At 35.9% G+C, this 25,484-nt stretch overlaps 1 protein-coding gene across 5 annotated transcripts in view; it reads right to left on the bottom strand.

Moving 5' to 3' along the window:
* SBF2 (SET binding factor 2) overlaps window positions 1-25,484 on the bottom strand; it is a 238,330-nt gene that overhangs the window by 33,806 nt on the left and 179,040 nt on the right. For 3 of the 5 annotated variants that reach the window (XM_042813556.1, XM_042813557.1, XM_042813559.1), the window contains 13 exons: window positions 20,600-20,770; window positions 19,158-19,420; window positions 17,771-17,943; window positions 17,419-17,492; window positions 16,824-17,019; window positions 15,812-15,939; window positions 13,397-13,572; window positions 12,342-12,487; window positions 8,437-8,635; window positions 7,836-8,032; window positions 3,973-4,110; window positions 2,789-2,884; window positions 99-170 (listed from right to left, as the gene is read on the bottom strand). In XM_042813556.1, coding sequence (XP_042669490.1) covers window positions 99-170; window positions 2,789-2,884; window positions 3,973-4,110; window positions 7,836-8,032; window positions 8,437-8,635; window positions 12,342-12,487; window positions 13,397-13,572; window positions 15,812-15,939; window positions 16,824-17,019; window positions 17,419-17,492; window positions 17,771-17,943; window positions 19,158-19,420; window positions 20,600-20,770 — 2,029 coding nt within the window. The remainder of the gene's footprint in view (window positions 1-98; window positions 171-2,788; window positions 2,885-3,972; window positions 4,111-7,835; window positions 8,033-8,436; window positions 8,636-12,341; window positions 12,488-13,396; window positions 13,573-15,811; window positions 15,940-16,823; window positions 17,020-17,418; window positions 17,493-17,770; window positions 17,944-19,157; window positions 19,421-20,599; window positions 20,771-25,484) is intronic. The other 2 variants (XM_042813558.1, XM_042813560.1) reach the window with 2 other exon arrangements.

The following is a 25,484-nucleotide window of genomic DNA, read 5'->3' as shown; positions in this document are numbered from 1 at the left end:
AGGTTCTGTGACAGCATTGCTTTAGCATATATTAAAATATAGTAGTGGTTATGGACACAGTAAATAAGAATGTGCATCCAGGACACAGAGTACAGTACCTTGATGGACTCTTCCCTTAGTTGCTGATTTGGGATTGGAATGAGTGAAACATTTATCTCTGTACCCAAGCACTGGCAGATAAACAGTAAAGACAGAAGGAGGAGGAATGGAATGCACATTGCAGCAAGGCACATTGCAGCAAGACACATTGCAGGAGAAAAGAAAAGGGTTACGTATTAATTTCCAAAGATCTAGTACATACTGGATTCCTTTATAGTACATTATACATCAGATAGTACACATCTTAGTCATCACAAGACAAAACATCAGTCAAGATAGAAAACCAGCATAAAGTAGGAAGGAAGGACCTGCTTATCAAAAAGGAGTATTTTTCATTGCAATTGCAGTGGTTTTAAACACATAACACAGCCATCGGGTGGTTTTCTAATAATCTATAATAACAAAGAATACTCAATAATTACATAATTCAGCTGAATCCTTTATTGAAAGCTTCCCACCAGCTGAAATAGCTTAATTAAAAATCCCACACTGCAGCGCACTTTCTAAAAGCTGTTTCAGTCTATTGTAAGTAGGTAATTTAAAGGACCTTAAAATCAAATTGGAATGTAAGATGATAGTTCTATACACCTACACAAATTCTTAAAGGACTGTGTAAGACCATATAATTTAGAGAACTTCTAGTATCTATCAGACAAAAAAATCCCCCCCACATCCCTTGCATAAATACTCATATTCAGTGGAAATCTTATCAGAGCATACAAGGATCTTTTTGGCTCTAAAGCCACGTCTACGTGGTCAACTTCCTTTTATATAAATGTTCTATTAAAACATACTCAAAGACAACGTATCCTGCTTTTAAAACAAATGACTGAGTCTATATTTATTCATTATAAACATCCTAGTATTTTCCAGCAAATCATTCAGATAAAGCATTTTAGTCTATTAATTACACACCAGTGCCAGGTAACAATTGTTGCTCTTTAGAACCATGCTATTGTTATCAAGTAATGTAAGGAAAGGTATACAGTTTTGAGTAAAGTTCTGACTTTCATGAAGGATATTAACAAGCTGCTTGCTATGATAAAGTAATTAGCTCTTCTCACTGCTTTTGTTTTGTTTTTTATTTGGTGATGAGCATTTGGTGGCATTTTTTTGTTTATTTGTTTGTTGCTTTTTGAGTTATTCTGAGGAATACAAAGAAGAATCACTTTAGACTGTCTGCATAAAACAAGTTTGTTCCCATAACTTCACATGCACAGTGTAAGTAACTTGCAAATGCAGCAAAAATCCTTGTAATAATAGAGCATGTGATTTCACTTATTTGAGAACAACAATTTTAGGTTTAATATTTAGCTTGTACTGTATAGTTTCCTCTTAAATAATTCTATTAGCTAACCTAAAAAAAAAACCTTCATGTTTGCTTCTTTACAGGAAAATATTCCCTTTCCCTTTTCTTGTCATTTTCTCACCCTCACTAGAGCTCCCACTGTCCTTGTTAAGCATTCTTATGTTTCAGCAAAGTACTCCTGCTAAACTGTGAACAGACTGCAGATACTGGTCTATAGTTACATCTTTGGGATACACAGAGCAGGTGTGGCATTAGTCCAGCGAGATATAAGGTGACTTTCCTGCCCTTGTCCTGATTAGTGCTGAAATCTAGCCAAGAGACAATCTCCAACAAAAAACATCTGACTTGAGACTCCTTTTCCCTCACTGAGAAGCTCACCGTATCACATTAACAACAAACTCTAATCCCAGAAACAGGTAATTTCAGTAATCCTTTCTGTCTTTTTTTCATCTGGGGCATCTTCATGGGTTCTCACGGGCACTTTGCTGTTGGCACTTCTGCCCCAACGTGAGGAAATGGAAAACAACCAAACATCTGCTGTCAGCTACCCAACATTTTCACTATTACATTATTGACAGAAGCAGTGCACAGCCACCAATTTCTCTAACAATTCCAGACACTACTAAGCTCCTCTCTGGCTCCCAGGCATTTTACCTATTTGACTGCTATCTCTCTGTTTTTTCACCTCCATGAACTCCAGTAGATTCATAAAGGAAGAAAAGCAACTTTTATATATGCAAAAATACTTCTTCAGTAGCCTTCAGCTCTAACAAATACATCATGTACCTAGGGAATTCACCACACTGATTTAGGTACGTAAGTGCACAAAGATGATCATAAATTCATCACACTAGAAAAGCAGCTGGAAATCACAGGGGGAGTTTCCTGTAAAAATGACACCTTCCCAAAGAAGGCACAGCAATGTAACTCCTTCCTTTACTTAAATTGTTTAGATTATTTGTAACTTGCTGAAGTGTCAGCTAACCTTCAGTCAAATGCCAGGCTGCTACAAATTACAGAATTGTAGGTTCTAAAGTCCATTCACTTCGAATGTAAAATGTGTCTTTTTAGGTCATACAATTCAAGTAAATTAAAACTATGGATAAATCACAAGGTATTTAAAAACGTAACTCCCGAGTGATTATTTTTCCACTGATTTCCATCGTGAAATGAAACCTTTATTTCAATGGTAAGTGAAGGACTAAAACAAAAATTAGATACTTATATTATGGATTGAGGCTAATCTGTAATTTCTATTTTGTTGTTTCATAACGTAATAAATTTGTAAGCAGTTAATTACTTTTAATTTCACTAACATTTTGTTATCACTTATTATTTCAAATAACAAAGGTCCTAAGACTTTGAGCTAGTCTTACTAACCTCCTCGAGCAAAGCTATTGGATAGATTTACATCCAAATGTCCTGGCACTACCTGCTTAAACACAGTAGACATTCTTGAAGCCCTCTTTTCAGTGCCTAAAGTCAGCCAAAAAAAGAATAGAATATTAAAAACACTACAGTGTTACTCAGAGTAAACTTAATATAAATGATGAAAACATTTTTTTCCACCCTTAATACAGATAATTCTTGCCAATTTTCTACTTCTGATACATTTTTTTAAGACAGATGTATACACTGGCAACAGAATGAAGATGTTAGATACAAATAAGCAATCAACATATTTTATAATACATGAAGCAAAGCATCCACACTTTGGAAACAGTGTCATTTCACAAGAGAAGCCACTGTTTGGGTCTATTACACAAATTTCCACCAATTGGATATGGCAAGACAGGCACAATTTCAAGTTGCATTCTTTTCTTTTTAAGACTGTGGGGATACTTTCACATAAACCTTATCAAGTTTCATCATATAATAATTGAAATAAAATATTTACCTAAGTAATGTCTTTTGAAAGGGTTTTCATTTCAAGTAAAGTTCTATGCAGAAATGGCATTAAAATACTACATGTAACACATGAAAATGCCCATATGCCTCCCATTGCTGCTGTAGCACTTTTCTTTATGTAGAATCCAACACTGCAATCTTGTATTTTCTAATTATGTAGTATAAAAATAGATACAGAGTATAAAAATAAAAATATATAAAAATATAAAAAATAGAGTAGCATTCCACAGTCTCTTCAGGGTGGCAGTCTGTTATTCCATAGAGTTTTCAAGATGTTTAGTTTGTTATATAGCACATCAAAGTGCATTTTTGTCTTATGTTATATATAATGCAATTGTTTCATGTGATACTGTAAAAAAAACAACCTGCCAATTTGGATAGTTCTTACATCTTGATATTATGAAGGACTGAGGCTGCGAATCACTTACTGTCAGATTAAGAATATAGAAGAATACTTTGGGAAAGTTTAAAAACATCCTTTACATACAGAGAACACATTCACTAAAATGAAGAGTAAATAAACTACCTGAGAAGTGTAGCAATAAAAGAAATAAAAGAATTCATATGAGACAAATCGAACTAACACCAAATCCAAGAAGATTCCCTTCTCACTTTTTGACTTAACAACACAAAAACAGTACACAAAACAATTTTACCTGGTGACAGAGCAATTGTTGGTCTAACAGTGAGAGTATTACTGCTATTCATTTTGCAGTGGACGGATATCACATTCAGTAAGGCTTGAAGGTATTTTTCCTGTTCTATACTGCTTGAAGATTCTAAAGAAGCAGGAGCTAGATAGAGTCACAGGAAGAATGGAATACATTAAAATACATGTACATTTATAAGTACACAGAATAGAAAAAGAAAACGCTTACTATGTAAAACAGTTCATTGAAAATTCATGGTTTGTTCATCGTACGTTCAAAAAGCCATTTCTTTGATAACAAAGAATGCCCAGATGTTCATCACCTGGCTGTAGAGCACACCCAGCAATGTTGTCTTGCATTCCACTTCACAAAGCTAAGCTTCTAAAAGAGTCTGTTACCCTGTAGTAACCATTTAAAACATTCATCATTCAGCAGTGGTCAACAAAAACAGAATGAAGATAATGTAAGTTTTTCTTCCCTCTCAGAATAAAGAACAACATTTGTACATTTGTGATACGGCTCACTAAATGTCAGCCTTAAAAAAAAAAAAAAAAAAAAAAGCGTAGTGAACAGGCAGAACAGTTTTTTCAATGAAAATAAGTTAAAATCATACTCAGACAGTAAAGGCAGGCTATTTAACCACAAGTGGAGGCTCCTCGAGATTTGTTGCCTACCCACTCAAAGTACACTTATATTAAAAGACATCATTGTTTACGCTTTTACTGCATTACAGACACAAGTGGGCACAACCCTTGCTTGTATCAAGAAAGCTCTTCTCTTAAACAGCGCTTCTACGTACAAACAGAAGTGGTCTTCCTACATGGCAGAAGACCAACACTTGGTATTTAGGTGTATAATGTCATGCTTGGAACTACAGCACTGCAGCACCCCGCAAATTAATTTCCAAAACAGGTAAAGTGGAATTCAGAAACCACTCTACAAGTTTAAAGGAACTTCTGAAAAGACCAATATATTCTCTATGCCATATTCAGACATCTGTTAATAATTTTTTATGAACAGAAGTTAGAAAAATACAATTCTGTTGCATATGGTTCAGTTCCATAGAACAATTCACTACTGTGCATAGTTTCTCCAGAAAATAAATTCTGTGCTTCTAATAAAAACAATTGATCTCAATTGCCTTTTAAAGATGAAAAACTGCTTAACATACAATGTAACAGAAGGCCATAAACATTAATTTGCAGCAGGTCCATTTCATTTCTGTCAATCAATCCAGAACTGCTGGATAAAAAATCTTTTACAGAATCTCTGCTAAGGAAGGTATGTACCTACCAACTTGAATTTAAGATTATCTTTGTTGTCTTAGGTTGTGTTACAGTGCATTTCCAGTACAGATCCTGCATTGTACACAACTCCTGCTGAAGCAAATACATTCACCTGTGCGTAACTATCCCTAGTGATCAGTTTCTCAAAATGTTTTATTTCACCAAGCTTCAACTTCATTAAAAATAAGTATCCTATAAACATTTTTTATTACCCTCACAGTAACTTCCTGAGGAGTCTCCAATTCCTCTTCTAAAGGAAGTGGAAACTAACATCTGACATATCAGACACTGTGTCAAACAGACTGTTTCCTAACATACTACCAGAAATATGAGGGTGACATGCTAATATAAAAAACTATGTAAAATTAAAAAGAGAAAACTGCAAAAAGAAAACCCCAACAAGACTACAGATAAGAAATGCACTAAAAGAGACTGTGATCTTGTTTTGGAAGACTCTTCCACACTCATGCACACAGAAATTTAACCTACTGCAGAGAATATGGAAGTATTTGTCTTTATATAACTTGCAGACTATCTCTGCAAAATTGTTGCAATTGAGTCTATTTATGCCAGGTTAAAGATGGCTGGCCAGTTATTTTAAATAAGACTATCAGTAAAGAGCCAGCTGATAAGACCAGCCTTTGAATTATCATGCTTCAGATTCATATCTAAAGCCTGTGGAGTGACTGGCAAAGCTCAAGTGTGGCAATTACTACTTTACTACTGGTAGTACTTCACTGGCACATTTTAAGAATCTTTTCAAGATAAAAAAAAAAAGTATTATATAAAACTCAGTGTATTACCTTCCAATTAAAATACATTCAGGCAGACAGAAAAGAGATGCACTAAATCAAAGCTATACTACTGAATGTTTGGACTAGTGATTCAAAAGTTAACATTAACAGCCAGTAAAGACATTGACTGAAGGAAAAAAAGAAAAAAATAAAAAGATTTTCTTGTAATATCTCTGAGATTTTGTGATTTTTAAGGTGAATTTGATACACACAAAAAAAGATGCAGCTAAATACTGTGTCAGACAATAACTATTCTTCAAAAATAATGAAAATGATGATTTCACAAAGATATTTAAAAAAGCAAAATTTCACCTGAAGGACTTTGTAAATCAAGCTATCTTCTGTCATGAGTCTTCAATCTACCTATATCCAACTTGCACTTATTTGCATAGCATGCTTGTTAAGTTTTTGAAAATTTCCCTAAGGCAAACCATACAATACATAAGAAATTCACTTTTGGAATGAAATTAACTCCCAAGCAACCATCAGCATAAGACACAGAAATTCAGGCAGTCACGAGAAATGTCCTTCATATTGCAGGTTAATGATGAAAGTTGACTCATGCCCTTTCCAAAACCAAATTTGCCCGAATATGCTATATTCTTCTGAAAATTTAACTAGTCTGACAAATATTTAATTAATAAAAAGACCCAAAGAGAATCTTTCAGATCTACACTTTACAAAAGAAAGATAAAAATAAAACTAATATTACACTGAAAGACATCAGAAAACCTAATGGATAACGTTTATTCTAGTATTTTATATAATAGTTAATGGTATCCTGGGCTTCATCAGAAGAGGGGTGGCCAGCAGGGACAGGGAGGTGATTGTCCCCCTCTACTCTGCTCTTGTGAGGCCCCACCTGCAGTACTGCGTCCAGGTCTGGAGCCCCCAGTGCCAGAAAGACTGGGAGCTGTTGGAGAGGGTCCAGAGGAGAGCCACAAAGATGATCAGGGGAATGGAGCACCTCCCCTACAAAGACAGGCTGAGGGGGCTGGGCTTGTTCAGCCTGGAGAAAAGAAGGCTGTGGGGTGACATCATTGCAGCCTTTCAGTACCTAAAGGGAGCCCACAAACAGGAGGGGTAATCAACTCTTTGAAAGGGTTGATAACTGCAGGACAAGGGGAAATGGTTTTAAGTTGAGGGAGGGAAGTTTTAGGTTGGATGTTAGGGGAAGTTTTTTACAGAGAGAGTGGTGAGGTGCTGGAACAGCTGCCCAGAGAGGCTGTGGATGCCCCATCCCTGGAGGTGTTGAAGGCCAGATTGGATGGGGCCCTGGGCAGCCTGGTCTGGTATGAAATGGGGAGGTTGGTGGCCCTGCATGCGGCAGGGGGGTTGGAGATTCATGATCCTTGAGGTCCCTTCCAACCCTGGCCATTCTGTGATTCTGTAATTAAAATTTACTACATACACTCATTAGATCTAACAGGCAGACAGAGAATTATTAGAAAATAAGATACTTTATTCCCTGAGACACTGCATTTGGCAGGCGGCAGCTTTTACTGAAGACTATCTAGTTTATACATAATCTCTGTTTAGCTTTCAACTGACATTTTCGAACTACCTTCATACTATTCATGATCTGATTCTTGACATACATTATACTGTACTATTACAGTATCAGAAAAACATCCATATCCTGGGACTTTTGATTAAACCATCTCCCTGATTTCGCCAGGAATAAATAAACCAATAAAAATTTCTCTCTATATACATATATATATACACACAAACGTTATTTAGTTTAGAAATATATATATATAAATAAAACCTGGCTGCACCAGCTCACCTGTAGTATGTGTGTTTTGGGATTTGAAGAGGCCAACAACACCTTTGCCATGAAAACCCCCAGATCTAAGTAGAAGAGAACTGTTTTTGGTGTTTTTCCAACACACCACTGGTAGGCGATTGTGACGGTAACAGCGAGCAACTCTCTGCAAACTGCTGTCTTGAACAGACTGAGGTACTACCAGAAGCCCAGGGTAACTGTATTGACAAGTGGAAAAAAAAAACCAGAACAACAATTAAATCTGCTCTCAAATTTGTAAGCAATTAAAAAAAAAAAATCCTATAATTTCAGGCCGAACGTATCTAGATTGCTCCAAAAGTAATGCCTCCTACATTTATATGGAAACTGCAACAGATACATTGACACTACTTGACAGAGAAAATTCTCAGCTACCAAGTACCATTTTTTCAACATAGTCACCACCATTAGCTATATGTTTTCATCAGCCAAAAACAACAGCCTTCATGACACTCTCGTAACAACCTGGACCAGTGGAGATGACCCACTGTCACTGTCATCACTGCTGAAACACACCACCTACCACCTCACTGTGCTCACACCACCTTTATTTCCAAACGCTTGTCTGAATTGGTAAACTTACCTTCTGCAAAGTGAATACATTCTGTTCAGTGCAGTTATTCTCAAGTATTCCATTTTTGAGCGAGAAGTATTACTACTGATGGTCCCTAGTCCCAAACGTTGATAGTCTCTGAAACAGGCTCTTTCTACCAACTGCTCCATTGTTGACTTCTCTGACGCTTTTAGGGTACCACTTGTGTGCAGCTCACTGTCATCTGAAACTGAAGTTGAAGATCTTTGAGTTCGCTATTGTGAAGGTCAGTCGTTGCAAAAAACAATGCTGTTTTATGAACTTATTATTAGTTTGTCTTATTATTAATGATTAATAAATATAAACTACAGCTTACAGGAATTATAAGCAACAAAATAATACTTCAGTCAAGAAACTTAAATTCATCTCACAGCTACCTACTGCCCTAACAGTCAGCATGGCTGACACCTCGCTCATGTTAAAATTCCAGAAAAAGGTCTCCTGTACGATCACTGGAACAGACTGAGGCAGTATTTCCTGCACTAGTATATTTATTCAAACAAGCCAAACTCAACAACAGCAGTACAAAGATGTACATGAGACAGAATAATTAAAAATGAGCACAAATTCATGAAACATCCAAGATAAAATTGATCTCCTAATTTTTCTAAACTGTCTTCAAAAAATAAAACAACCTTTTTAAAGCCTGGTTAAAATAAAAATATTTCTTTCATGAGTAGGTGAATGTTGGCTTCTTAATGCTTCGGTTTCAATGTTGAACAGCAACTTTCTTCAGCCATGCACATCAGTTTCATATTCCAAAGCAGAAAAACTTCTAATCATGAGATAAAAACCATGCCACAAGTTCAAACTACACTGAAATTCAAGTCAAGCAAGGTCTTCGTACAAAATCTGCCACCTGCCTGTTGTCAACACTTCACTATTTCCAAATACTGAAAGCAGATTTACTGTCTGCAGTACATATCAGTTGCTATCATTTCATCTCAAGCATTAAAGTATGCACATCTGAGAGGAAGCATTTCTTTAACAGTTTGGCACTGAGAAGTACATAAAGATTTAAACTTTGAACAGGACTTTATAAAATTGAAAATTAAAATTATGTTTGAAAACTAAAATTAAGACACAAAACCAGTCACCAGATAACATTCAGAATTTACAGAAGTACATTTTAGATACCTCTGCTTTTTGTGCATATTATCATAAAAGCTACCTGAATAACTTTATTGTCCTCATGGTGCATCGTGCAAAAAACAACTATTCCCTATTTGAGCTAAACAATGAAGACTTCAATGCTATGGATATCTCCTCTTTTCCTATATTTTCATATTTGTCCCTGAGAAGAAAGACGTTACAAAGTACGTAAAGCTATGAAGTTCAATCAGAGAAAAGAATTAAACAAGATTTTGAAATAATTTTATTTTAGGGAATACAGAAGCTCGGTATTTAAAAGTTCTGAATGCTGTATTGTCTTAGATAAAACTAGGGTGCATTTTTCAATTTTTTTCCGAAATGCTCTTTTGTGAAATGAAAGCAGCTAGGTTGGATATCACAATTTACAAATCATTTCCCTGTAGGTGTAAAAAGCTAGAGATTATAAGATTTCATATCAGGGTTGTTAACTTGAAAAGGGAAGACGTTCTATCTCAAGTTCTAAATACCTTTTGTCTTCATTTAATTTTGAAAACATGAGGAAGCGACCCTTTATTTTACTCTTTTTGAGATATGACTGATTGAATAAGCATACTTTACAGATGGCCTCCTATTTTCTGGAATATATCACTATGATCACCCAGAGAAAACAGATTTTAGTAATAGTGTCATTCAAAACTCTCTGAAAATATAAAGATTAGGAGGCAATGAGGGGGGAAAGGTGTTCATTAGCAATAATTTTTATCTAGAGTGCCCAATTCTGGAAATGAAACTGAAATTATATGTGGATTAGTTAAAGACAATCTAGAGAAGAGAGATTAAGATACTCAGAATTCTATGAAGTCTGACTGAGAAGAACTGCAGATGATATCCAGAAAAGAAAAGAGAAAGGAAACATTATAATATTCCAAAAAACTGCAATTCAAATTAAGGCAGTTATCCCTTTTACATGTACATATTCACAGAATAAAAAGTGAATGATATAAAACGTGTCAAGGAGAAGTTTAGGTCAGAACATCAGAAAGTTGCTTGCTTTCCTCCAGCATTAAGGGTGGTTACAGCATCAGAATACATAGCCTGGAGTTATGGAATCTTCATCTTTGAAAGCTAAGAAAAAGTTAGGTAAGCATTTATGAAGAACATGTTGCTCCTGCCTTGGATCAGAAAGATGGAGTAGATGATCTCCTGAAGTTCCTTCTGACCCCATCTTTAATGCTTCTTTTTATAAGACAATGCATCACCTGCTGCAGACAGTTCTGTTTGTTTCACTGTTGATATAGCTGCATAATTCCCTAAACTTCAGTTTTTAAGGCTTGCAAACACAGAGGAATTTGCAGCAATCAATACAAAACAAATTGCACTGATTAACAGAAAATTTTCTATGGCTATTTGTACTTAGTCTGAAATGAGGAGTACTACAGCTTGAATGACAGTGCAGTGCAGGGAAAAAAAGCAAGCTGTCAGACTTTAATAGCCTTACACATACCTAGTCACAGCATCTGGAAAGCAGCAGGTAGGAAGCCTCGCAATTTATCTTTTTGTGTTTTTGTCAGGTGAGGGGAAGAAGAAACTGTCATTAACAGTTACGTGCTCGCAGAAGAATATAGTTGTTTTGTACACAGGCAATGCAGAAACTCTTAGGATTTCTTCATTGTCATGAGAAGTACGAACATAGGCTTGCTTATACTTGGTCTCTCTGAGTGATGGACACAAAATCACACCCAGGACAGGCTTAGTTTGCAGAATTCCTTCTGAGCTGACGATTCCACAACATTAGAACACATAATAACTCAGTACTTAAGGAAGAGGCTGGAAATTCAATTAAGAATGTAACTTTTCAGCTGCGTAAAGACATTCTGTATTTCATAACCTTTTTTTTCCTGCCTTTTTTTCTACCATATTTATCTGGAATGAAAGAAGAGGATCAGTATTTTTCAGCTTTCCTGGAATGGCCCTTTTTACTCTGGGAGAGAACAGAGAATGTGCAGCAACATAGCTTGGCGTCAGATAATTTTTATTTATCTGCACATAAATCATGTAAGTCACCTTGATCTCTGACCAAATATCCAGAAGGTAAATTTGGTTTGTTTGATGCTTCATAAACACTTCATTATCTGAAATGCTACTTTTTATTTTTAATTTTTTTATTTTTTTAAAGAAAGAATGGTACGACAAAACAATACCTGTTAATGTACAGGAGAATCTGGCTCCCTCTAGTGGCTTATTATAAATTAGCACTGGTCCAGATAAGGATATACTGACAGCAGCACATGGTAGGAAAAGAAGTATTTGGAAGAAAGTCAAAGTCCACAGCATTGCACTATACAAAGTGTCCAAATCACTTTCTAACTTATCTCCCCAATTCCTTCCAACCAAAGTTTGGAAAAATGGTATTTTCAGTCATTAAGTCTTCAGCTGTCTTCAGAAATCACTGATCACTTCAACATAGACAAAATTCGTCCATAAAATTCTTCCAGTTCCTTGAACCTCGCCAATTACTGCTTTCTCATTACAGACAAAGCAATGTCAGGCTTTCTAAGGATATTATGTGAAAATAGTTTGGCAATTAGAAAAAAAGCCTCTTTTGCTTTACCACTGAATGAAGACGGCTCCCTCTTTCACCCTCTGAGTTCAGTCGTCACAAAACGTTTAATCAGTGAAACCTTTCACCTTCCCGTCCAGGAAGACTGCAATTTCTTCTTGAAGATACTACTCAGCTAACATGCTGAAATTGAAGCATGACAGGATAGACATATCAACAAAAATGGAAATTGTTTTACTATTACCAGAGACATCGTCATCTTCATTCCAGCCTGGACGATTCCCTCTTTCTTCCATTATTGTGCCTGTCTTCTTCTTTAACAAATACTGGCGACCAATTGTCATCTTCCCAGCACGTTTTGCTCCTTTCACAATGCTTTTTGAGAAGGTACTATGAATTCATAGAAAAAAAAAATCTTTTAAAAGATAGATATGTTCTTCTCAATAGCATGTACAGATTTTTACGACAAACATCCTTACTCAAAGAAAACACATTTCTATTTCTCGTTTTACATCAAAATAAAAACCAACAGAAAAATGACTTCCTATGCCAACTTTTAAATGCTATTTTTATTACTTTGAGAGCAATTTATGCCTATTACGTGTAATATAATGAATAGGCAGCCATAATATCTGTTCAGGTATTCATATTTTGCGAGCAATGTAACAGATCTATGAAACTGACAGCATGAGGCAAGAAAGACAGAAATTACCTTAAAGTTTTAAGTTTCTATGACTAGCTTGGGATTCTACTTCTATATGTCAGCAATGCAATAATCAACATAGAATCACTGAAAGTACCACTTTCAGAGGTACTAAACAATGATCAGTCTAGTCTAGTAAAAATTAATGTATAACATGAAATTTAAGAGAGAACCCAAAGCTGAAACTCTAGATGATAAAAGAACACTGGAACAACTATACAGAGTCTACTAAGGGAAAAATGAATTCTACTCTACAGTCCACTAATACATAATTTAACACACAAGAACTCTGTTTTTATGTTGGCATAGTTCACACAATTGAATATGTTATTAATATTGTATGTATTCAAAAATGTAATTAGATACTTGTTCAAACTTGCTGCAGCAATAAGATAGGATAAATAATACATTCTTATATCAACATTTATTTCATACCAACCTCCCTTTTATTCTGTAAACATTAAAAGACAGGGAATATCATTTTGTCAGTTCTCTGGAATGTCAAGCTAACTAGATGCTCGAAGTTCTGAAAACCTGTCTGATTATTTAAGGAATTTGACTAGAAGTAAACAAGAACATCAGTGATAGAAGAATACCGGAATGAAGTGTTCTTTTCTTTTTGCTTTGGTAAAATTATCTGTGGTGCTGTTTGTCCAGCTGCAAATGCAAAAGTGCTGAAGATAGACTGAGGATAACGGAACTTCATTAGCTGTTTCTTAAATATTTCCACCACTTCAGGACTTACTTCTTCATCAAACGCTACTTTAATTAACTGCATATTAAAGACAGAGCACATTAGGAACTTACAAAATAAATAAATTTCCAGGATTCAACAAATCAAAAGATTCTAAAACATATTAGCACATTCTTCATACTTAGGCAGTACAATGCACATCAGAAAATACAAATATATGCATGTAGGTATATCTTATTGGTTTTGAGGGATATTATACAGCTCGTTCAATTTTTTACTCGCTTTTAGTATTGATGTTGTAATACTAAGATATTTTCACCATGAAGCATCTGGAATTCTCATAACACCAAACACAAAATATTTTGGGTAATCTACGTGGATGTACTGGCACTACAATATCCACAACAGTTAAAGTGCTAGTCACATGGGATAGCTCAGATCAGAAATATTTTATCAGATTTGCTATAAATAGGGAAGCAAAATTGGTAATTTACTCTAACAAAGGCAATAAATTCAGATTTCATATATCAAAACCATTATACTTCCAATATTTAGTTATTCCAATTTTTGCCTCACCTCCAAAAGCATAAAAACAGCTAGTAACAAACAGCTAGTAACAGTGAAATCAGATCCTTGGAAAGTAAATAATCCTGTGCTATTCAACACCGATCTATTTATCCCATTAAAAATGCTTTTTGAAAAGTTATTTAAATACACATATATATACTTATATCACCCTTAGTCGAAAGGATCAGTCAGCTCTGTTGTGAAAAGGAATTAAAAAAAAGAGAGAAAATTGGGGATCTGGAAGATGGCATGAAAGAGCTTGAAGAACATGGAAAAAGTAAACAAAGATATATTCTAGACCTTTATTTTTGACTGCCTACCTATATACCTTTTGACTGTCTTGTTTGTCTTTGTCACCTAGAAGGTGGATTTCTCCATGTTTGTTTGTTTGTTTTTAATTTCACTTGTTCTGTTCTGTAATTATTTTCCAAATGAAAAAGAATTCCAAATGAGAATGTTGCTCAAAGACCTCCTGAAGAGGGATGCTTGAATGTTCAGGGGTTACACTGATACAAAGTTTCAAAGACATTAAATAGCATCACTGCAGCCAAAACACTCTGAAAGTCTTAATTAATAAACAAAGATAGGGCTTGCTATTTCATACTATATTGAACTCTAGCACTTAGAAAAGGAACAGAAGTAAACTGTTTCCTGATCGTTTTTGTTTTCATAACCTAACACAAAACTATGCTAAACAAAAGCAGGGATGATGTTTGACCAGAATCCAGCGCTGAAAGCATTGAGCTATGCCTGCATTTAGCACATCATTGAAGTATGCTAACTATCCTGGTAAAAAAAAATTCTGGAAAATAAAAGTTCTCAGTAAGTCCAGTCAAAAGTCCACAAGAACAACTTTTTTTTTTTTTTTTGACTTGTTTTACTTATTTGTTATTCCGAGTCCTATGCTCTTGAATACAACATCGAAGGATGACTAAATAAATACTGTTTGCTATCTAAGGAACCAGTAAAATACTGACTATGTATTTCATTTTCAGACATTGAAAAGAGACCGTTGTTCTCAATGAAAACACGTCTCTAAAGTTAGCTAACCTGAGGATATATTTCACTTCTTAAGCTCTAAAGTCAGCTTTCGGTCTGTGATATTAAATCCTTTGTTTTCAACTTTCGATCTCTTAGGATTTGACCAATGTTAGATTACCACCAATAAGAAACATTTAGGGAAAGCTTAAGAGAATTAATGACCCCTCACTCTTACAAGTCCATCTCCGTCAACTGCTCCACAGCAGATTCTGAGCATTCTGAACACGTTGAGGAAGCCTCTGAAGACAGAATACCTGAATCTGTGCAAAAGTCAAGAGGTTTCACGCAGAAGCCCTTTGGATCTGGCTACTAATGGCTACATTAAATATTTCTGGAAGGGCAGATTCCAAATGAGACGTACTATGGCCCTCCATTACACATTTTTCTAGAAAGCTAGTAAAGTGAGAAGTCTTCCACTGGCCTGCCTGGCCTCTGCTTACCCACATGAAGACATTTTGGACTCAGAATAGCCCTCTACTGGATCCACAGCAGAAAGGTGAGGAAAGGAGAGAAAGAAATCAAACACGAAAACAGTAACGCTGTTTCAAATGAGCCAAAAAACCAAAAGGAATTTCTATGAGAGGACTACATGTTCTCCACTGACTTTACAGAGCAGGATACTGAACTCTTCACCATTATCAGGGCAAAGTACTGCTCGTAAGTATTTTGAGCTGGCTACCTCACACAATTTCACAAAACTTCCTTTTACCTGAAAGGTAGCTGAAGTGATCTGCAAGCCCTCCTGCATACTTTGCTGCAGCTGGTTTTGTATAGTGATTTTCTTCTCCTTTGTAACAGACGCAATAGGAAAGCTCCGGATCACCGTCTGCTCTCCCACTGAGAACCACAGAATTATAGTATTTATGGATACTTGTTTGATCACAGAATCAGATCTGTTCTGGTCACACTGTACTCTGAGCAGACAGGATTTACAATACACAAAGCAATAGGAAAATAACTGCACATAATTTCACCGAAAATGCTTGAGAAGTTGATAAATCCCCAAGTACCGTCTGTGATCTGAAGCATTTACTTTTTTGACTTCCTTTCAGTTTGGATGGTTGGAAAAATATTCTCTGAGTTCTTCTGAGTGTTGGAAATGCACCCCAAAAACACAGTTTGGAAAGGGGTCAATGAACATTTCCAAACGTAATTCATGTTCATATTGCATTATGCACCTTATAAATAACGAAAGTTTTATACTGACTTCTTTTCAAATGACAATAAACTTTGAAAGATAAATTTATACTTCTGACAGACAGTTTAATTTGCTTAGAAATAGCAGATATCAGATGAAAAACTACCACTTAAAACATATTAAAAGCAATTCTTAATTTATTAATAATAATTTTAAGGACATTACTAACTTATGATTTTTTTTTTTCCGATTTTACACACTTCCAGCAATTGAAAAAAAAAATGAAAGTGAAAAAAACTGTCAAATGAAAAGAAGTACTGGATGTCAAAGATCACAGACAGTACATACGTTGTCTTACTCGAAGAAATAAATTCTAGTTAGGTTAAACACAAAATGAACATAAAATATTGTCATATCTAGAGTAAAAACCTATAACAAAAGATCATACCAATGTGATGACCATGAAAAATTACTTGCAGAGGTAGGTGCATTTTGATGCTGATGCTTACATAGATGGACAGGTCAGCTCAAAATTTTATCTATTTAAAGTGACACAGTTTTGTCACTGTTGAGTTTTGCTTACCCAGCTGATCATGAGGAGTGCCTTTAAATATAATTCTGTAGGTAGTAAGGAACAAAGCTCCTTCAGCAGGGAGGATGTGAGGACCTCCAAGCAGTCCTCCTGTAGCTTCTTCTCTGCCATCAGGATCCAGTAGCACACGGAGACCTTCACAAACAAATTCTTCTCCTGGCAGTAAAGTTGGTCGTAGAATTTTGGGCTAATGCAAGTAAAATAGTGTAAGTATGATAGGAATACCAGTGTTATACTTCAGCCTAATTATATTTGGTGTAGAAAGATTCAAAACAAAATTGTTATGAGACTAATTCCAAAGAAGGGAGATGGAGTTTGGACTCAACGAAGAGAACTGGGTCTCAAAAAACAGCGGGTATGCGATAGCTTGTTTATGATCAAAAATTTGGCTCCAATAGCTTTCTAAGTTCATATTTCATGAGACCAAAGCCAAGTACTTTATTTATCACTTGTGGAATTTTTGTTACAATGTTCTGATGTTTCCTTCTAACATTCTGAAGAGGAAAATAAAAGAAAACAAAAAAGATGACTAAACAGCATGATTCTAATACTTTTAAAGAATACAAACATGTTTCGTAATACTTGCCTTCTGTATTGGTGGAAGCCTTCTACTCTCACGATGGACAGCCTCCAAAGTCTCTATGTGCATTGCTACAATGCCTGAAAATCAGTAATATCACAAATGAAGTCTGGCATAACATGAAAGAAAAAGTTGCAATCTAATTGGAAATCCAATATTCCAAAATTCTTAAATGTAGCCATCAAGGAAATAGTTAGTTGAAATTCAACAGCAATTATAGTCTAGAAAAAAATCTGATCTTCTATGCCTACGGAAGTTGACTGTAACTAAAACGTGTATTTCTTCCATCAGGAAAAAAGAACCAAGACCAAAGGAAAAACGAAAGATTATGAATGCACATTTTCATCACAATTCTTACCTGGTATCATGCAGTGAAGACCCTTGATGTGATCCTGCGTAACTCCGCTCTCTGTGCAAACCTTGTCAATAAATCTGGTGATGAAGCGTACAACTGCATTTGCAACGTCATTGTTCTCAGAGTCCTCAAACCCACTTTCAGTGTCATAACTCTCTGCAACACTGCCTGCAATACTATGGACATAAAAAAAAAAAAAGAAATTTCAGAAGTGAAAAATTCAGCTAGTAAATGTATCTGATACCTGGGTAGGACACACCTAAACGGTATCTTTTTCATACACTGGTACCAAAAATTACACTGTATTCCCTCCACCATTAACAATACCAGACTGCATGACAATAAAGGAGACTTTTTACTCCATGAATCTAGTGCAGTGCAGTCAACAAGTGAAAAAAAAAGCATCACTTGCCTAGAAGTAAGCTTTTCTGTCTTCTCTTTGTCATTAAGTTAGGTAAGCTATTTACAACCCATGATAGAACAGAAATAGATATTTTGGTTACATACACAAGGATAAATTCAATGAGTATTACTGTTGAAGAATAAAGTATTCAAAAGCAAAAATAACCTCAGTGTTTTTGTGCATCAGCTAGAAAGTACAAGCAAGTCAGTAGGAGATGTACTTCAATCATCTGAAAATACTCCCCAAAAACAGTAGTGCCAGTCAAATCCATGCATTGTAACATATGCCACATACATACTATACATACATACACAGTCTACTGATCAGATCCTAATGCTTGATTTTAGAAGTGCTTCGTCAGCAGAAAAAGTTGCAATAGGGAGTTTGAGACCCAGAGCTTATTTACATCATGTCAGAGGCCTCATACAGCGTTCTATAAGTTCATCAAGTGGGAAACTTGACTGATCATAGTTGATAATAAAGACAGTAAATAGAAAGGGAAGAAGTCTTGCTATGAAATCCTGATTTGTAATTCTCTTTATAATCCTCCTGCCTCCTTAGTATTCTAACATTTTCTCCAGTGATATAGCCATCTTTCTGACCAAATGTCTTTCCTGAAGCTGCAACAGCACAAAAACTGTGACCTCGAGGATGTTATACATCTGCTTTCTTGAGCGCAGGTTCATGAGGGGTTTTTTTTCAAGTTACAGAAAAACAAACTGTCTCTCTCATCACACACTAGTGTCTGCCTTCAACAGTCACATTAGTAGACTAAAATTCTTACTGAAGTGATAACATTCTTACATTCCCTTAAATGGCAGCAATTTAGTCTAGATAGAGTTCTATCATTTGAGAGGAATCATGTTAGGTTTCTAGTCTCCTTAATTAATTATCTAGAAATAATAATCTTGAAGAGATTGTATGCAGGGTATGTCCTGAAAACTAGTATGTTCTCATGGTGGATTACCAGTGAATGTGTGTACCCACCTGTTTGTGACAATACTGTTGCTTCCACTCTCCCAGTCACCAGTAGCTGATGCTCTCAATAACTTGTTCTTACTTGTATCTAGTGGCACTAGCAGGTAGACCATGAGGTTAGCAAAATGAATTGCCTGACTGAAAACTGTGCTTTCTTCATTCTGGACTAGCTCCTGTTGAGTTTGTTTATTAAGAGTTGGCCACAGTCGCAACTGCTCCGCAGCCAGATCCATTGCTGTCTTATCGTGGTCTGGACCTACAGAATTTTTCTCCTAGAAAACATACAAATACACACTAAGCTAAGACTCAGAAACAACTTTTAGTGAAAACAATGTTTAGTCAAATTTTTTTAAATTAAATTGTTCATTTAAATTCTTCTATTATTTAAATTACATATTTATTTATAAAGAAAAAGCAAGTAGCAACATGCAATAGGATTTAACAAAGGTATAATTACAGCATTGTGAAGGACTGAAGGTAGCTTACTGAAATGCAGAACTAGCATAGCATGATGTGAACATGTCTAACTCAGTAACATAATCTCTTTCTAGATTTTTTAATACTACACTATCTTTTATGTTTCTTCAGAGTAGTTTAATGATTTTAATATAACCACTCTCCTTAATGTTTCTACTTAGCTCATATAACAATCAACATTAATCAGATGCAGCTGATTACTGGATGCATGTGATATTCTCCCAATTTTGAGGATGTCCAGGGTGAGACAAGCTTTTACATGAACAGTTTCCAGATCAGCTGAAACATTCATGCTTTTGCAGGTTGGAGAACAATTCTAGCATTTGCTTGGAGCAAAGTAGGTAGATAGCATGTATCCAAATTACAATGCAGCCTGACAGAACTAGAATTAAAAAATCTGGTTGGCTGCTGATACAAATGACATAACACCTGCTCTTAATTATTAAAGAACACAGTATCCTACTAACGTTTTTTCTTCATACTAGGTAAAGTTCAGCTAATTTAACAGACAAACACATGAGAGAGTTTAAGAAAAAAGTTCTTAAAAAGCAGACAAAGGTCCATCAACAGACACCAGTCTAGGGTTTGGTAACAATCTAATGCTACACCTAAGTGTGGTAAAAATGATACAAAAAGTGGTGGTACATAAAAATCGTAAAGGCAACAAGGGGAGATTCAGGTGTTTGCATATTAGCAAAATAAAGCATCTTTTTTCTGCAGAAAATTATGTGCAAACAACATATTTACATTAAAGTTCATAGAATCATAGAATCACAAGGTTGGAAAAGACCTACAAGATCATCTAGTCCAAGTTGATATTCTAAAAGTGAAATATGTATTTTCAGAAGAGTATAAGTAAATATTTAGACATTTTCTTCATCCACGTTGAGACTTTCCAGGTCACAATAGGTTTAATTGGGACATTAAATAATAGTACAGCTTTTTATGCCTTGATATTTAATATATTCTCCTACCTTTTGTCTAGGTTGTACTGCATGGTTGTCTTCTTTGGCTGTAAGGTAGAGGGAACGAACTTGATTTTGCACATTGCTGTAAAAGGTGGTTTCCCAAAACTGCTGGTTAGTCCAGATCGGATGATCCTGTACACATGTGTAAGCAAACTGACTAACTCCAGGTGCTAATTTCTGAAAGACAGAAAGACAGACAAAATACTGCTATTATTTCATTTTGTTTAATGCCTATGACATGAGTACTGAAAAATTCATCAGATCAGTTGCACACAGTGAAACATGCAGCACATCTCATCTTGTGTACTACAGTATAGGAATGAGAAATTATCTCCGTTTTTGTGCCCTTGAAGAAATTAACGTACAGGAAGCTTGTATATAAGCCTAATGCATGGTGATTCACAGTAGAAAAATGAGACTGGTGGGGGGGAGGGGGATTATGTGATAATAATACAGAACACAATTCTAATATATTTTCCTAATCAGTAAATTACACCATTGTAGTCCTATGCCAAATAACTTAGTATTAAAACATACGAAAATTGCTTATCATTTTTTCTAAAACTTGGAATTACACCAATGAAACTTTAAGTGTGCAGGGCAGCTGAGTCCTTCCAATAGGGCTGCATTGGTTGCAACAGCAAAAGATCAGATAAATCATTAATTACCACAATGCCTGACACAAATTCGGTTCCTGAAAGAGTACTAAGGGGAGACATTCCTGAAGTCACAGGTGTCTGGATCCTACGCTAAGGTTTCAAACAAAAGCAGAATTGTTACACTATCAATACTCAGTAAGAGCACATCCTTTTTTCAAGTAGGTCTGTTTAATGAAGTGGTGCCGGTCTTTCAGCAAGTTGCTTAATATTACCGACAACCATATACAAGGAAAGGAAATTTATTTCAAGGACTCCAGTTATGAAGAATGCAATCTTATACAGCATATTCTTTCTCTCTGATAAAGTCCACATAATTGAGTTGTATACTGCGCATAGGAAAGAAGCATGTAATGTAAATATCTGCTTCTTTCTACAGTAGAACTGAAGAATTTAGTTCATTACTGGACATTAAACTTAATGACCTTCACTCTCAAAATACTACACATACCAAAGCGTACTCTAGAAGTAGAATTGACTTTAATGTTCACATTGTAATATAATTTATTCTAGAGCATAAATACTACTTCATTTCACATTTATAACTGTACAATTGTACCATCAGCCACTACATATGATCCTCCTTAGTAAGCCCTGGGAACACTCAGGTGGAAGGCTAGAAAATTGTTACTGAAAATTTCAAAAGTCTGGTTTACAGATTTCTGGTTTTGCAATTCTTTGAACTGTTTTCCACGCTATGCTTTTCCAAGTACAACATGAACTGAAAGTCCTGATCATGTGCCATTTATTCATTCCCAATCGAAGACAAGGCCCTTTGAAATGGTATGTTTGAAGAAATGATTTGTTACATGCTATTAAAAATTAGCCAATTGAAATATATTCTTGGAATTAATCAGCAAAAACTGATGAAAATTTTTTTTTCATCAAGTACAATTGCATCAAAATTCCATGACAACTTCTTCAAAAAACTGCCTATGTGGAAGATCAAATCACATTAAATGAGGTTTTTGTTATTCCATACAGGCTGAAACATAAGATGTTTGTTTAGACTGGACTCACAGGTTTCAGTTGTGATGCAGCTCATGGCAGCTCACAGGAAATGGAATCAGATGGTATAGTAATAGCTCCCAGCTTTGAAGTAGCTGTTAAATCACAGAACAGAACAGCACAGATAGTCTCCTAGTGATCACAGTGTGGTCGAGGTAGGAAGGGCTCTCTGCAGTTTGTCTGGCCCAGCCTCCTGCTTAAGCAGGACCACACAGAACAGGCTGCCCAGGCCCACGTCCAGGTGGCTTCTGAAGATCTCTAGCAGTGGAGACTCCACAAAACCCTCGGGCATCCCGTGCAGTGCCCTGTCACTACCAACCCCTGCAGTAAAGAAGCATTCCACAGTGTTCAGAGAGAACCTCCTGTCTTCCAGTTTGTGCCTGCTGCCTCTTGCTGTGGCACAAGGAACCACCAAAAAGAGCCTGGCTCTGTCCTCTCTGCACCCTCTCTACAACTACTTACACACATTGATGAGATCCATCATCCCCCCCCTACAAACACCAAGCTTCCTCGTCTCCAGACTGAACAGCCCCAGCTCCCTCAGCCCTCCTCCAAGTGTGAGATACTCCAGCCCCTTCATCATCTCGGTGCCCCTTCACAGGGCATCCTCCAGTAGTTTCCTGTCTCTTCTTAGGCTGAGGAGCCCAGAACTGAACACAGTACTCCAAGCCTGGCCTTGCTGTATCTGAAAGTTTGAATGGAAGTTTAGAATCATAACTGTAGGTCAATATGAAGTGCTCCAGAAATAAAAATGAAGCAAATGATTTTCACGTAGGTCTGAATATGACAGAAAAGCTAAGGGCTTCTTAGATGCTCCTCCTTCATTCATGATTTAAAACCACTAACAGCCATGTATAAATCACAATTCTTAAAGGACGGAGATTTATGTTCAAGTATAGTGACATAAATCAGTACTGACAGTTAACTTCTAGACATAAAAATAGTCTGTTTACAAAAGGATGAAAGAAAGTCCATTAAAAGGCTAAATTGTCATAAATAATATGATGATGAGAGGGATCTCATCACCTGCTGAAAGTGTTGAAACAAATGGCAAAACCTAGTAGTGGCCAGAACACTGAATCAAAGTCAGCTCAGCTCTGCCAATTATTTTGGGCAAAATTGCTTTGGATTTTCACCATGTTTCCATTAATTTATTTGTGAAAAAGCAGTATGAATACCAACCTTAAGAAGTACATGGCTGCTCCTAGGCAGTCAAAATCCCTGCATTAAAATATTCTTGGTACAAATAGAAGCATTCCATGAAGCTTTAAGCATATATAATACTCTCTACTCTGACAGTGCTTAGTCAGCCTAGAATGGAAACTACTCTACTATGTCAGACAGGTCCCAGTGTTTACTGTTGCATTGAAATAAATTTGCACAGGACTTCTCTGATTAAAGTAAGACAGAATTTCAGTGTTTTCTATCAAGCAATGCTAAATACATAACACGAATCTTCACCTGCCTTTCCATTGGACAACTGAGCTATACTGGCATGTATAGTTACTTTCTCCCTATCATAATAATTAATTGCTGCCAGACAGGATGAACGTATGAGGCAGCAAAAAAATTTCCTACTTGTAAAGGAGTACTTAAGGACTTAAAGTAAAAAACTTCCCAGAAGAAATAATAATTAAAAAAAAAATAGTTCTGAACAGAAAAAGTCCTTTATCTAAAGCAGTCTGTGTCATAGCATGAGCATTGAGGTGTAAGTTGCAATAGCACCCAGAAAATGAGTTATATTCTTCTAAGTACTCCGACTTCTCTCAAAAGACTAAAGGTACTTAAACAACAACAACAAAAGCCCACCCCTCCCAGCTGCAATACATATGAAACAAATGTCACACATATAAAAATAATGAATTACATCCTGCAGTCTGAGGAAATACAAGATAGACTTGGGACTTTCTATGTGTGACTATATGCAACTTCCTGCCATCAGGCATTATATCTGCATTACTCCCAGAAGCAAGATAGTATCTGCCTAGATGTTTTTCTCCATTTCCTGGCACTGGATACTTCTAATTCAGAAAATGATACTCGCAGAGCTCCCAGAAGAACTGTGAGGTTCAGGTGCCCAAACAGCTTGTTTATGACATTACACTATTTAGATTGACTGTTTCTGGGAGGAAAAAAAGAAAAAGAAAAAAGAAAAAAAAAAAGCATACTTTACACTGACAATAGTTCATCCATCACTATCTGCTACATCACACAAGATTAAAGAAGAAAGCATGTTTATTCTAGCACAGCAAAGGATAGAGTTCTTCATTACAAAATTGGAAAAAGTGTTAAAAAATGAGAAGACAAAAACAGACTACAAATATACCTGAGACTGCTCTTTTCTCACAGGTATTCCCTAAGATTCACTGCCTATCTCTTGAAGGAGCAAACTCAAGAGCACAGTATTTCCAGAACACTGACCTTCAGAAGTAAACACCATTTCCAACTCCAGTTTGTATTCTGGGCTATCAATTTTGATATTTTTGATGAGCAAAGGAAGGAAGATTGGAAAGGAGTTTGCTGATCATTGTAAATAAAAACTCCCTCCTCTGCTCCTCAAGGAGTACAGATTATCTGCCTGACTTCAGGGAGAAAAATATTGCAATCACTCGCCAATCTTCTGTGCATACCAAAGGAAAGCACTCTCTCTATATTGTAGGTAGTATTCTTCCTGGAAATCTGCAAGTGTAAGTTTTTATAGATCATTCAGGATACAGCAAGACAGTTATTTGGAAGTGTTACTCTGCATCTTAGAGCTGTTTATTCAGTCAATTATCATGCCATGATTAGGTACCACTAACCGCAGGCGACACGATGCCTCTCCTCAAGATGACATTAACAAGTTCTGCATATAAACAGATTCTACAACCCAGTCTGGTATTCACATGTCTGCTGTACTTGCACAGACACCTGATTCATTCCAAAGACTTCTAACAAGCGCAGAGGACCACACTACATAGTCTGACCTGTAGGAGTGAGGTTTATTTATCTATTAACTTCTCTTACAACACTGCACCACATCATGCATGTATCAATATTCAACACAGCATACAAATATCAAAGCCAGCATCAGTGCACATAATTATGTCTTCAAGCGTGACTGAGTGCTACATGAGTAATAGTAAAAAATACATATTTCAATTCAATAAATGGTTTTCTCACTTGGTCTAAAATATAAAACAAAATATATTAAAAAAAAATCAAACTAAAATGTGGGGAAAGGACAC

The sequence above is a fragment of the Centrocercus urophasianus genome, unplaced genomic scaffold, assembly GCF_019232065.1.
Source record: "Centrocercus urophasianus isolate 14NV4802_14NV808 unplaced genomic scaffold, USGS_Curo_1.0 seq_14, whole genome shotgun sequence".
Classification (NCBI taxonomy): domain Eukaryota; kingdom Metazoa; phylum Chordata; class Aves; order Galliformes; family Phasianidae; genus Centrocercus; species Centrocercus urophasianus.
Note: the sequence above shows the minus strand (reverse complement) of the source record. Positions and strands in the feature narration are given on the sequence as shown.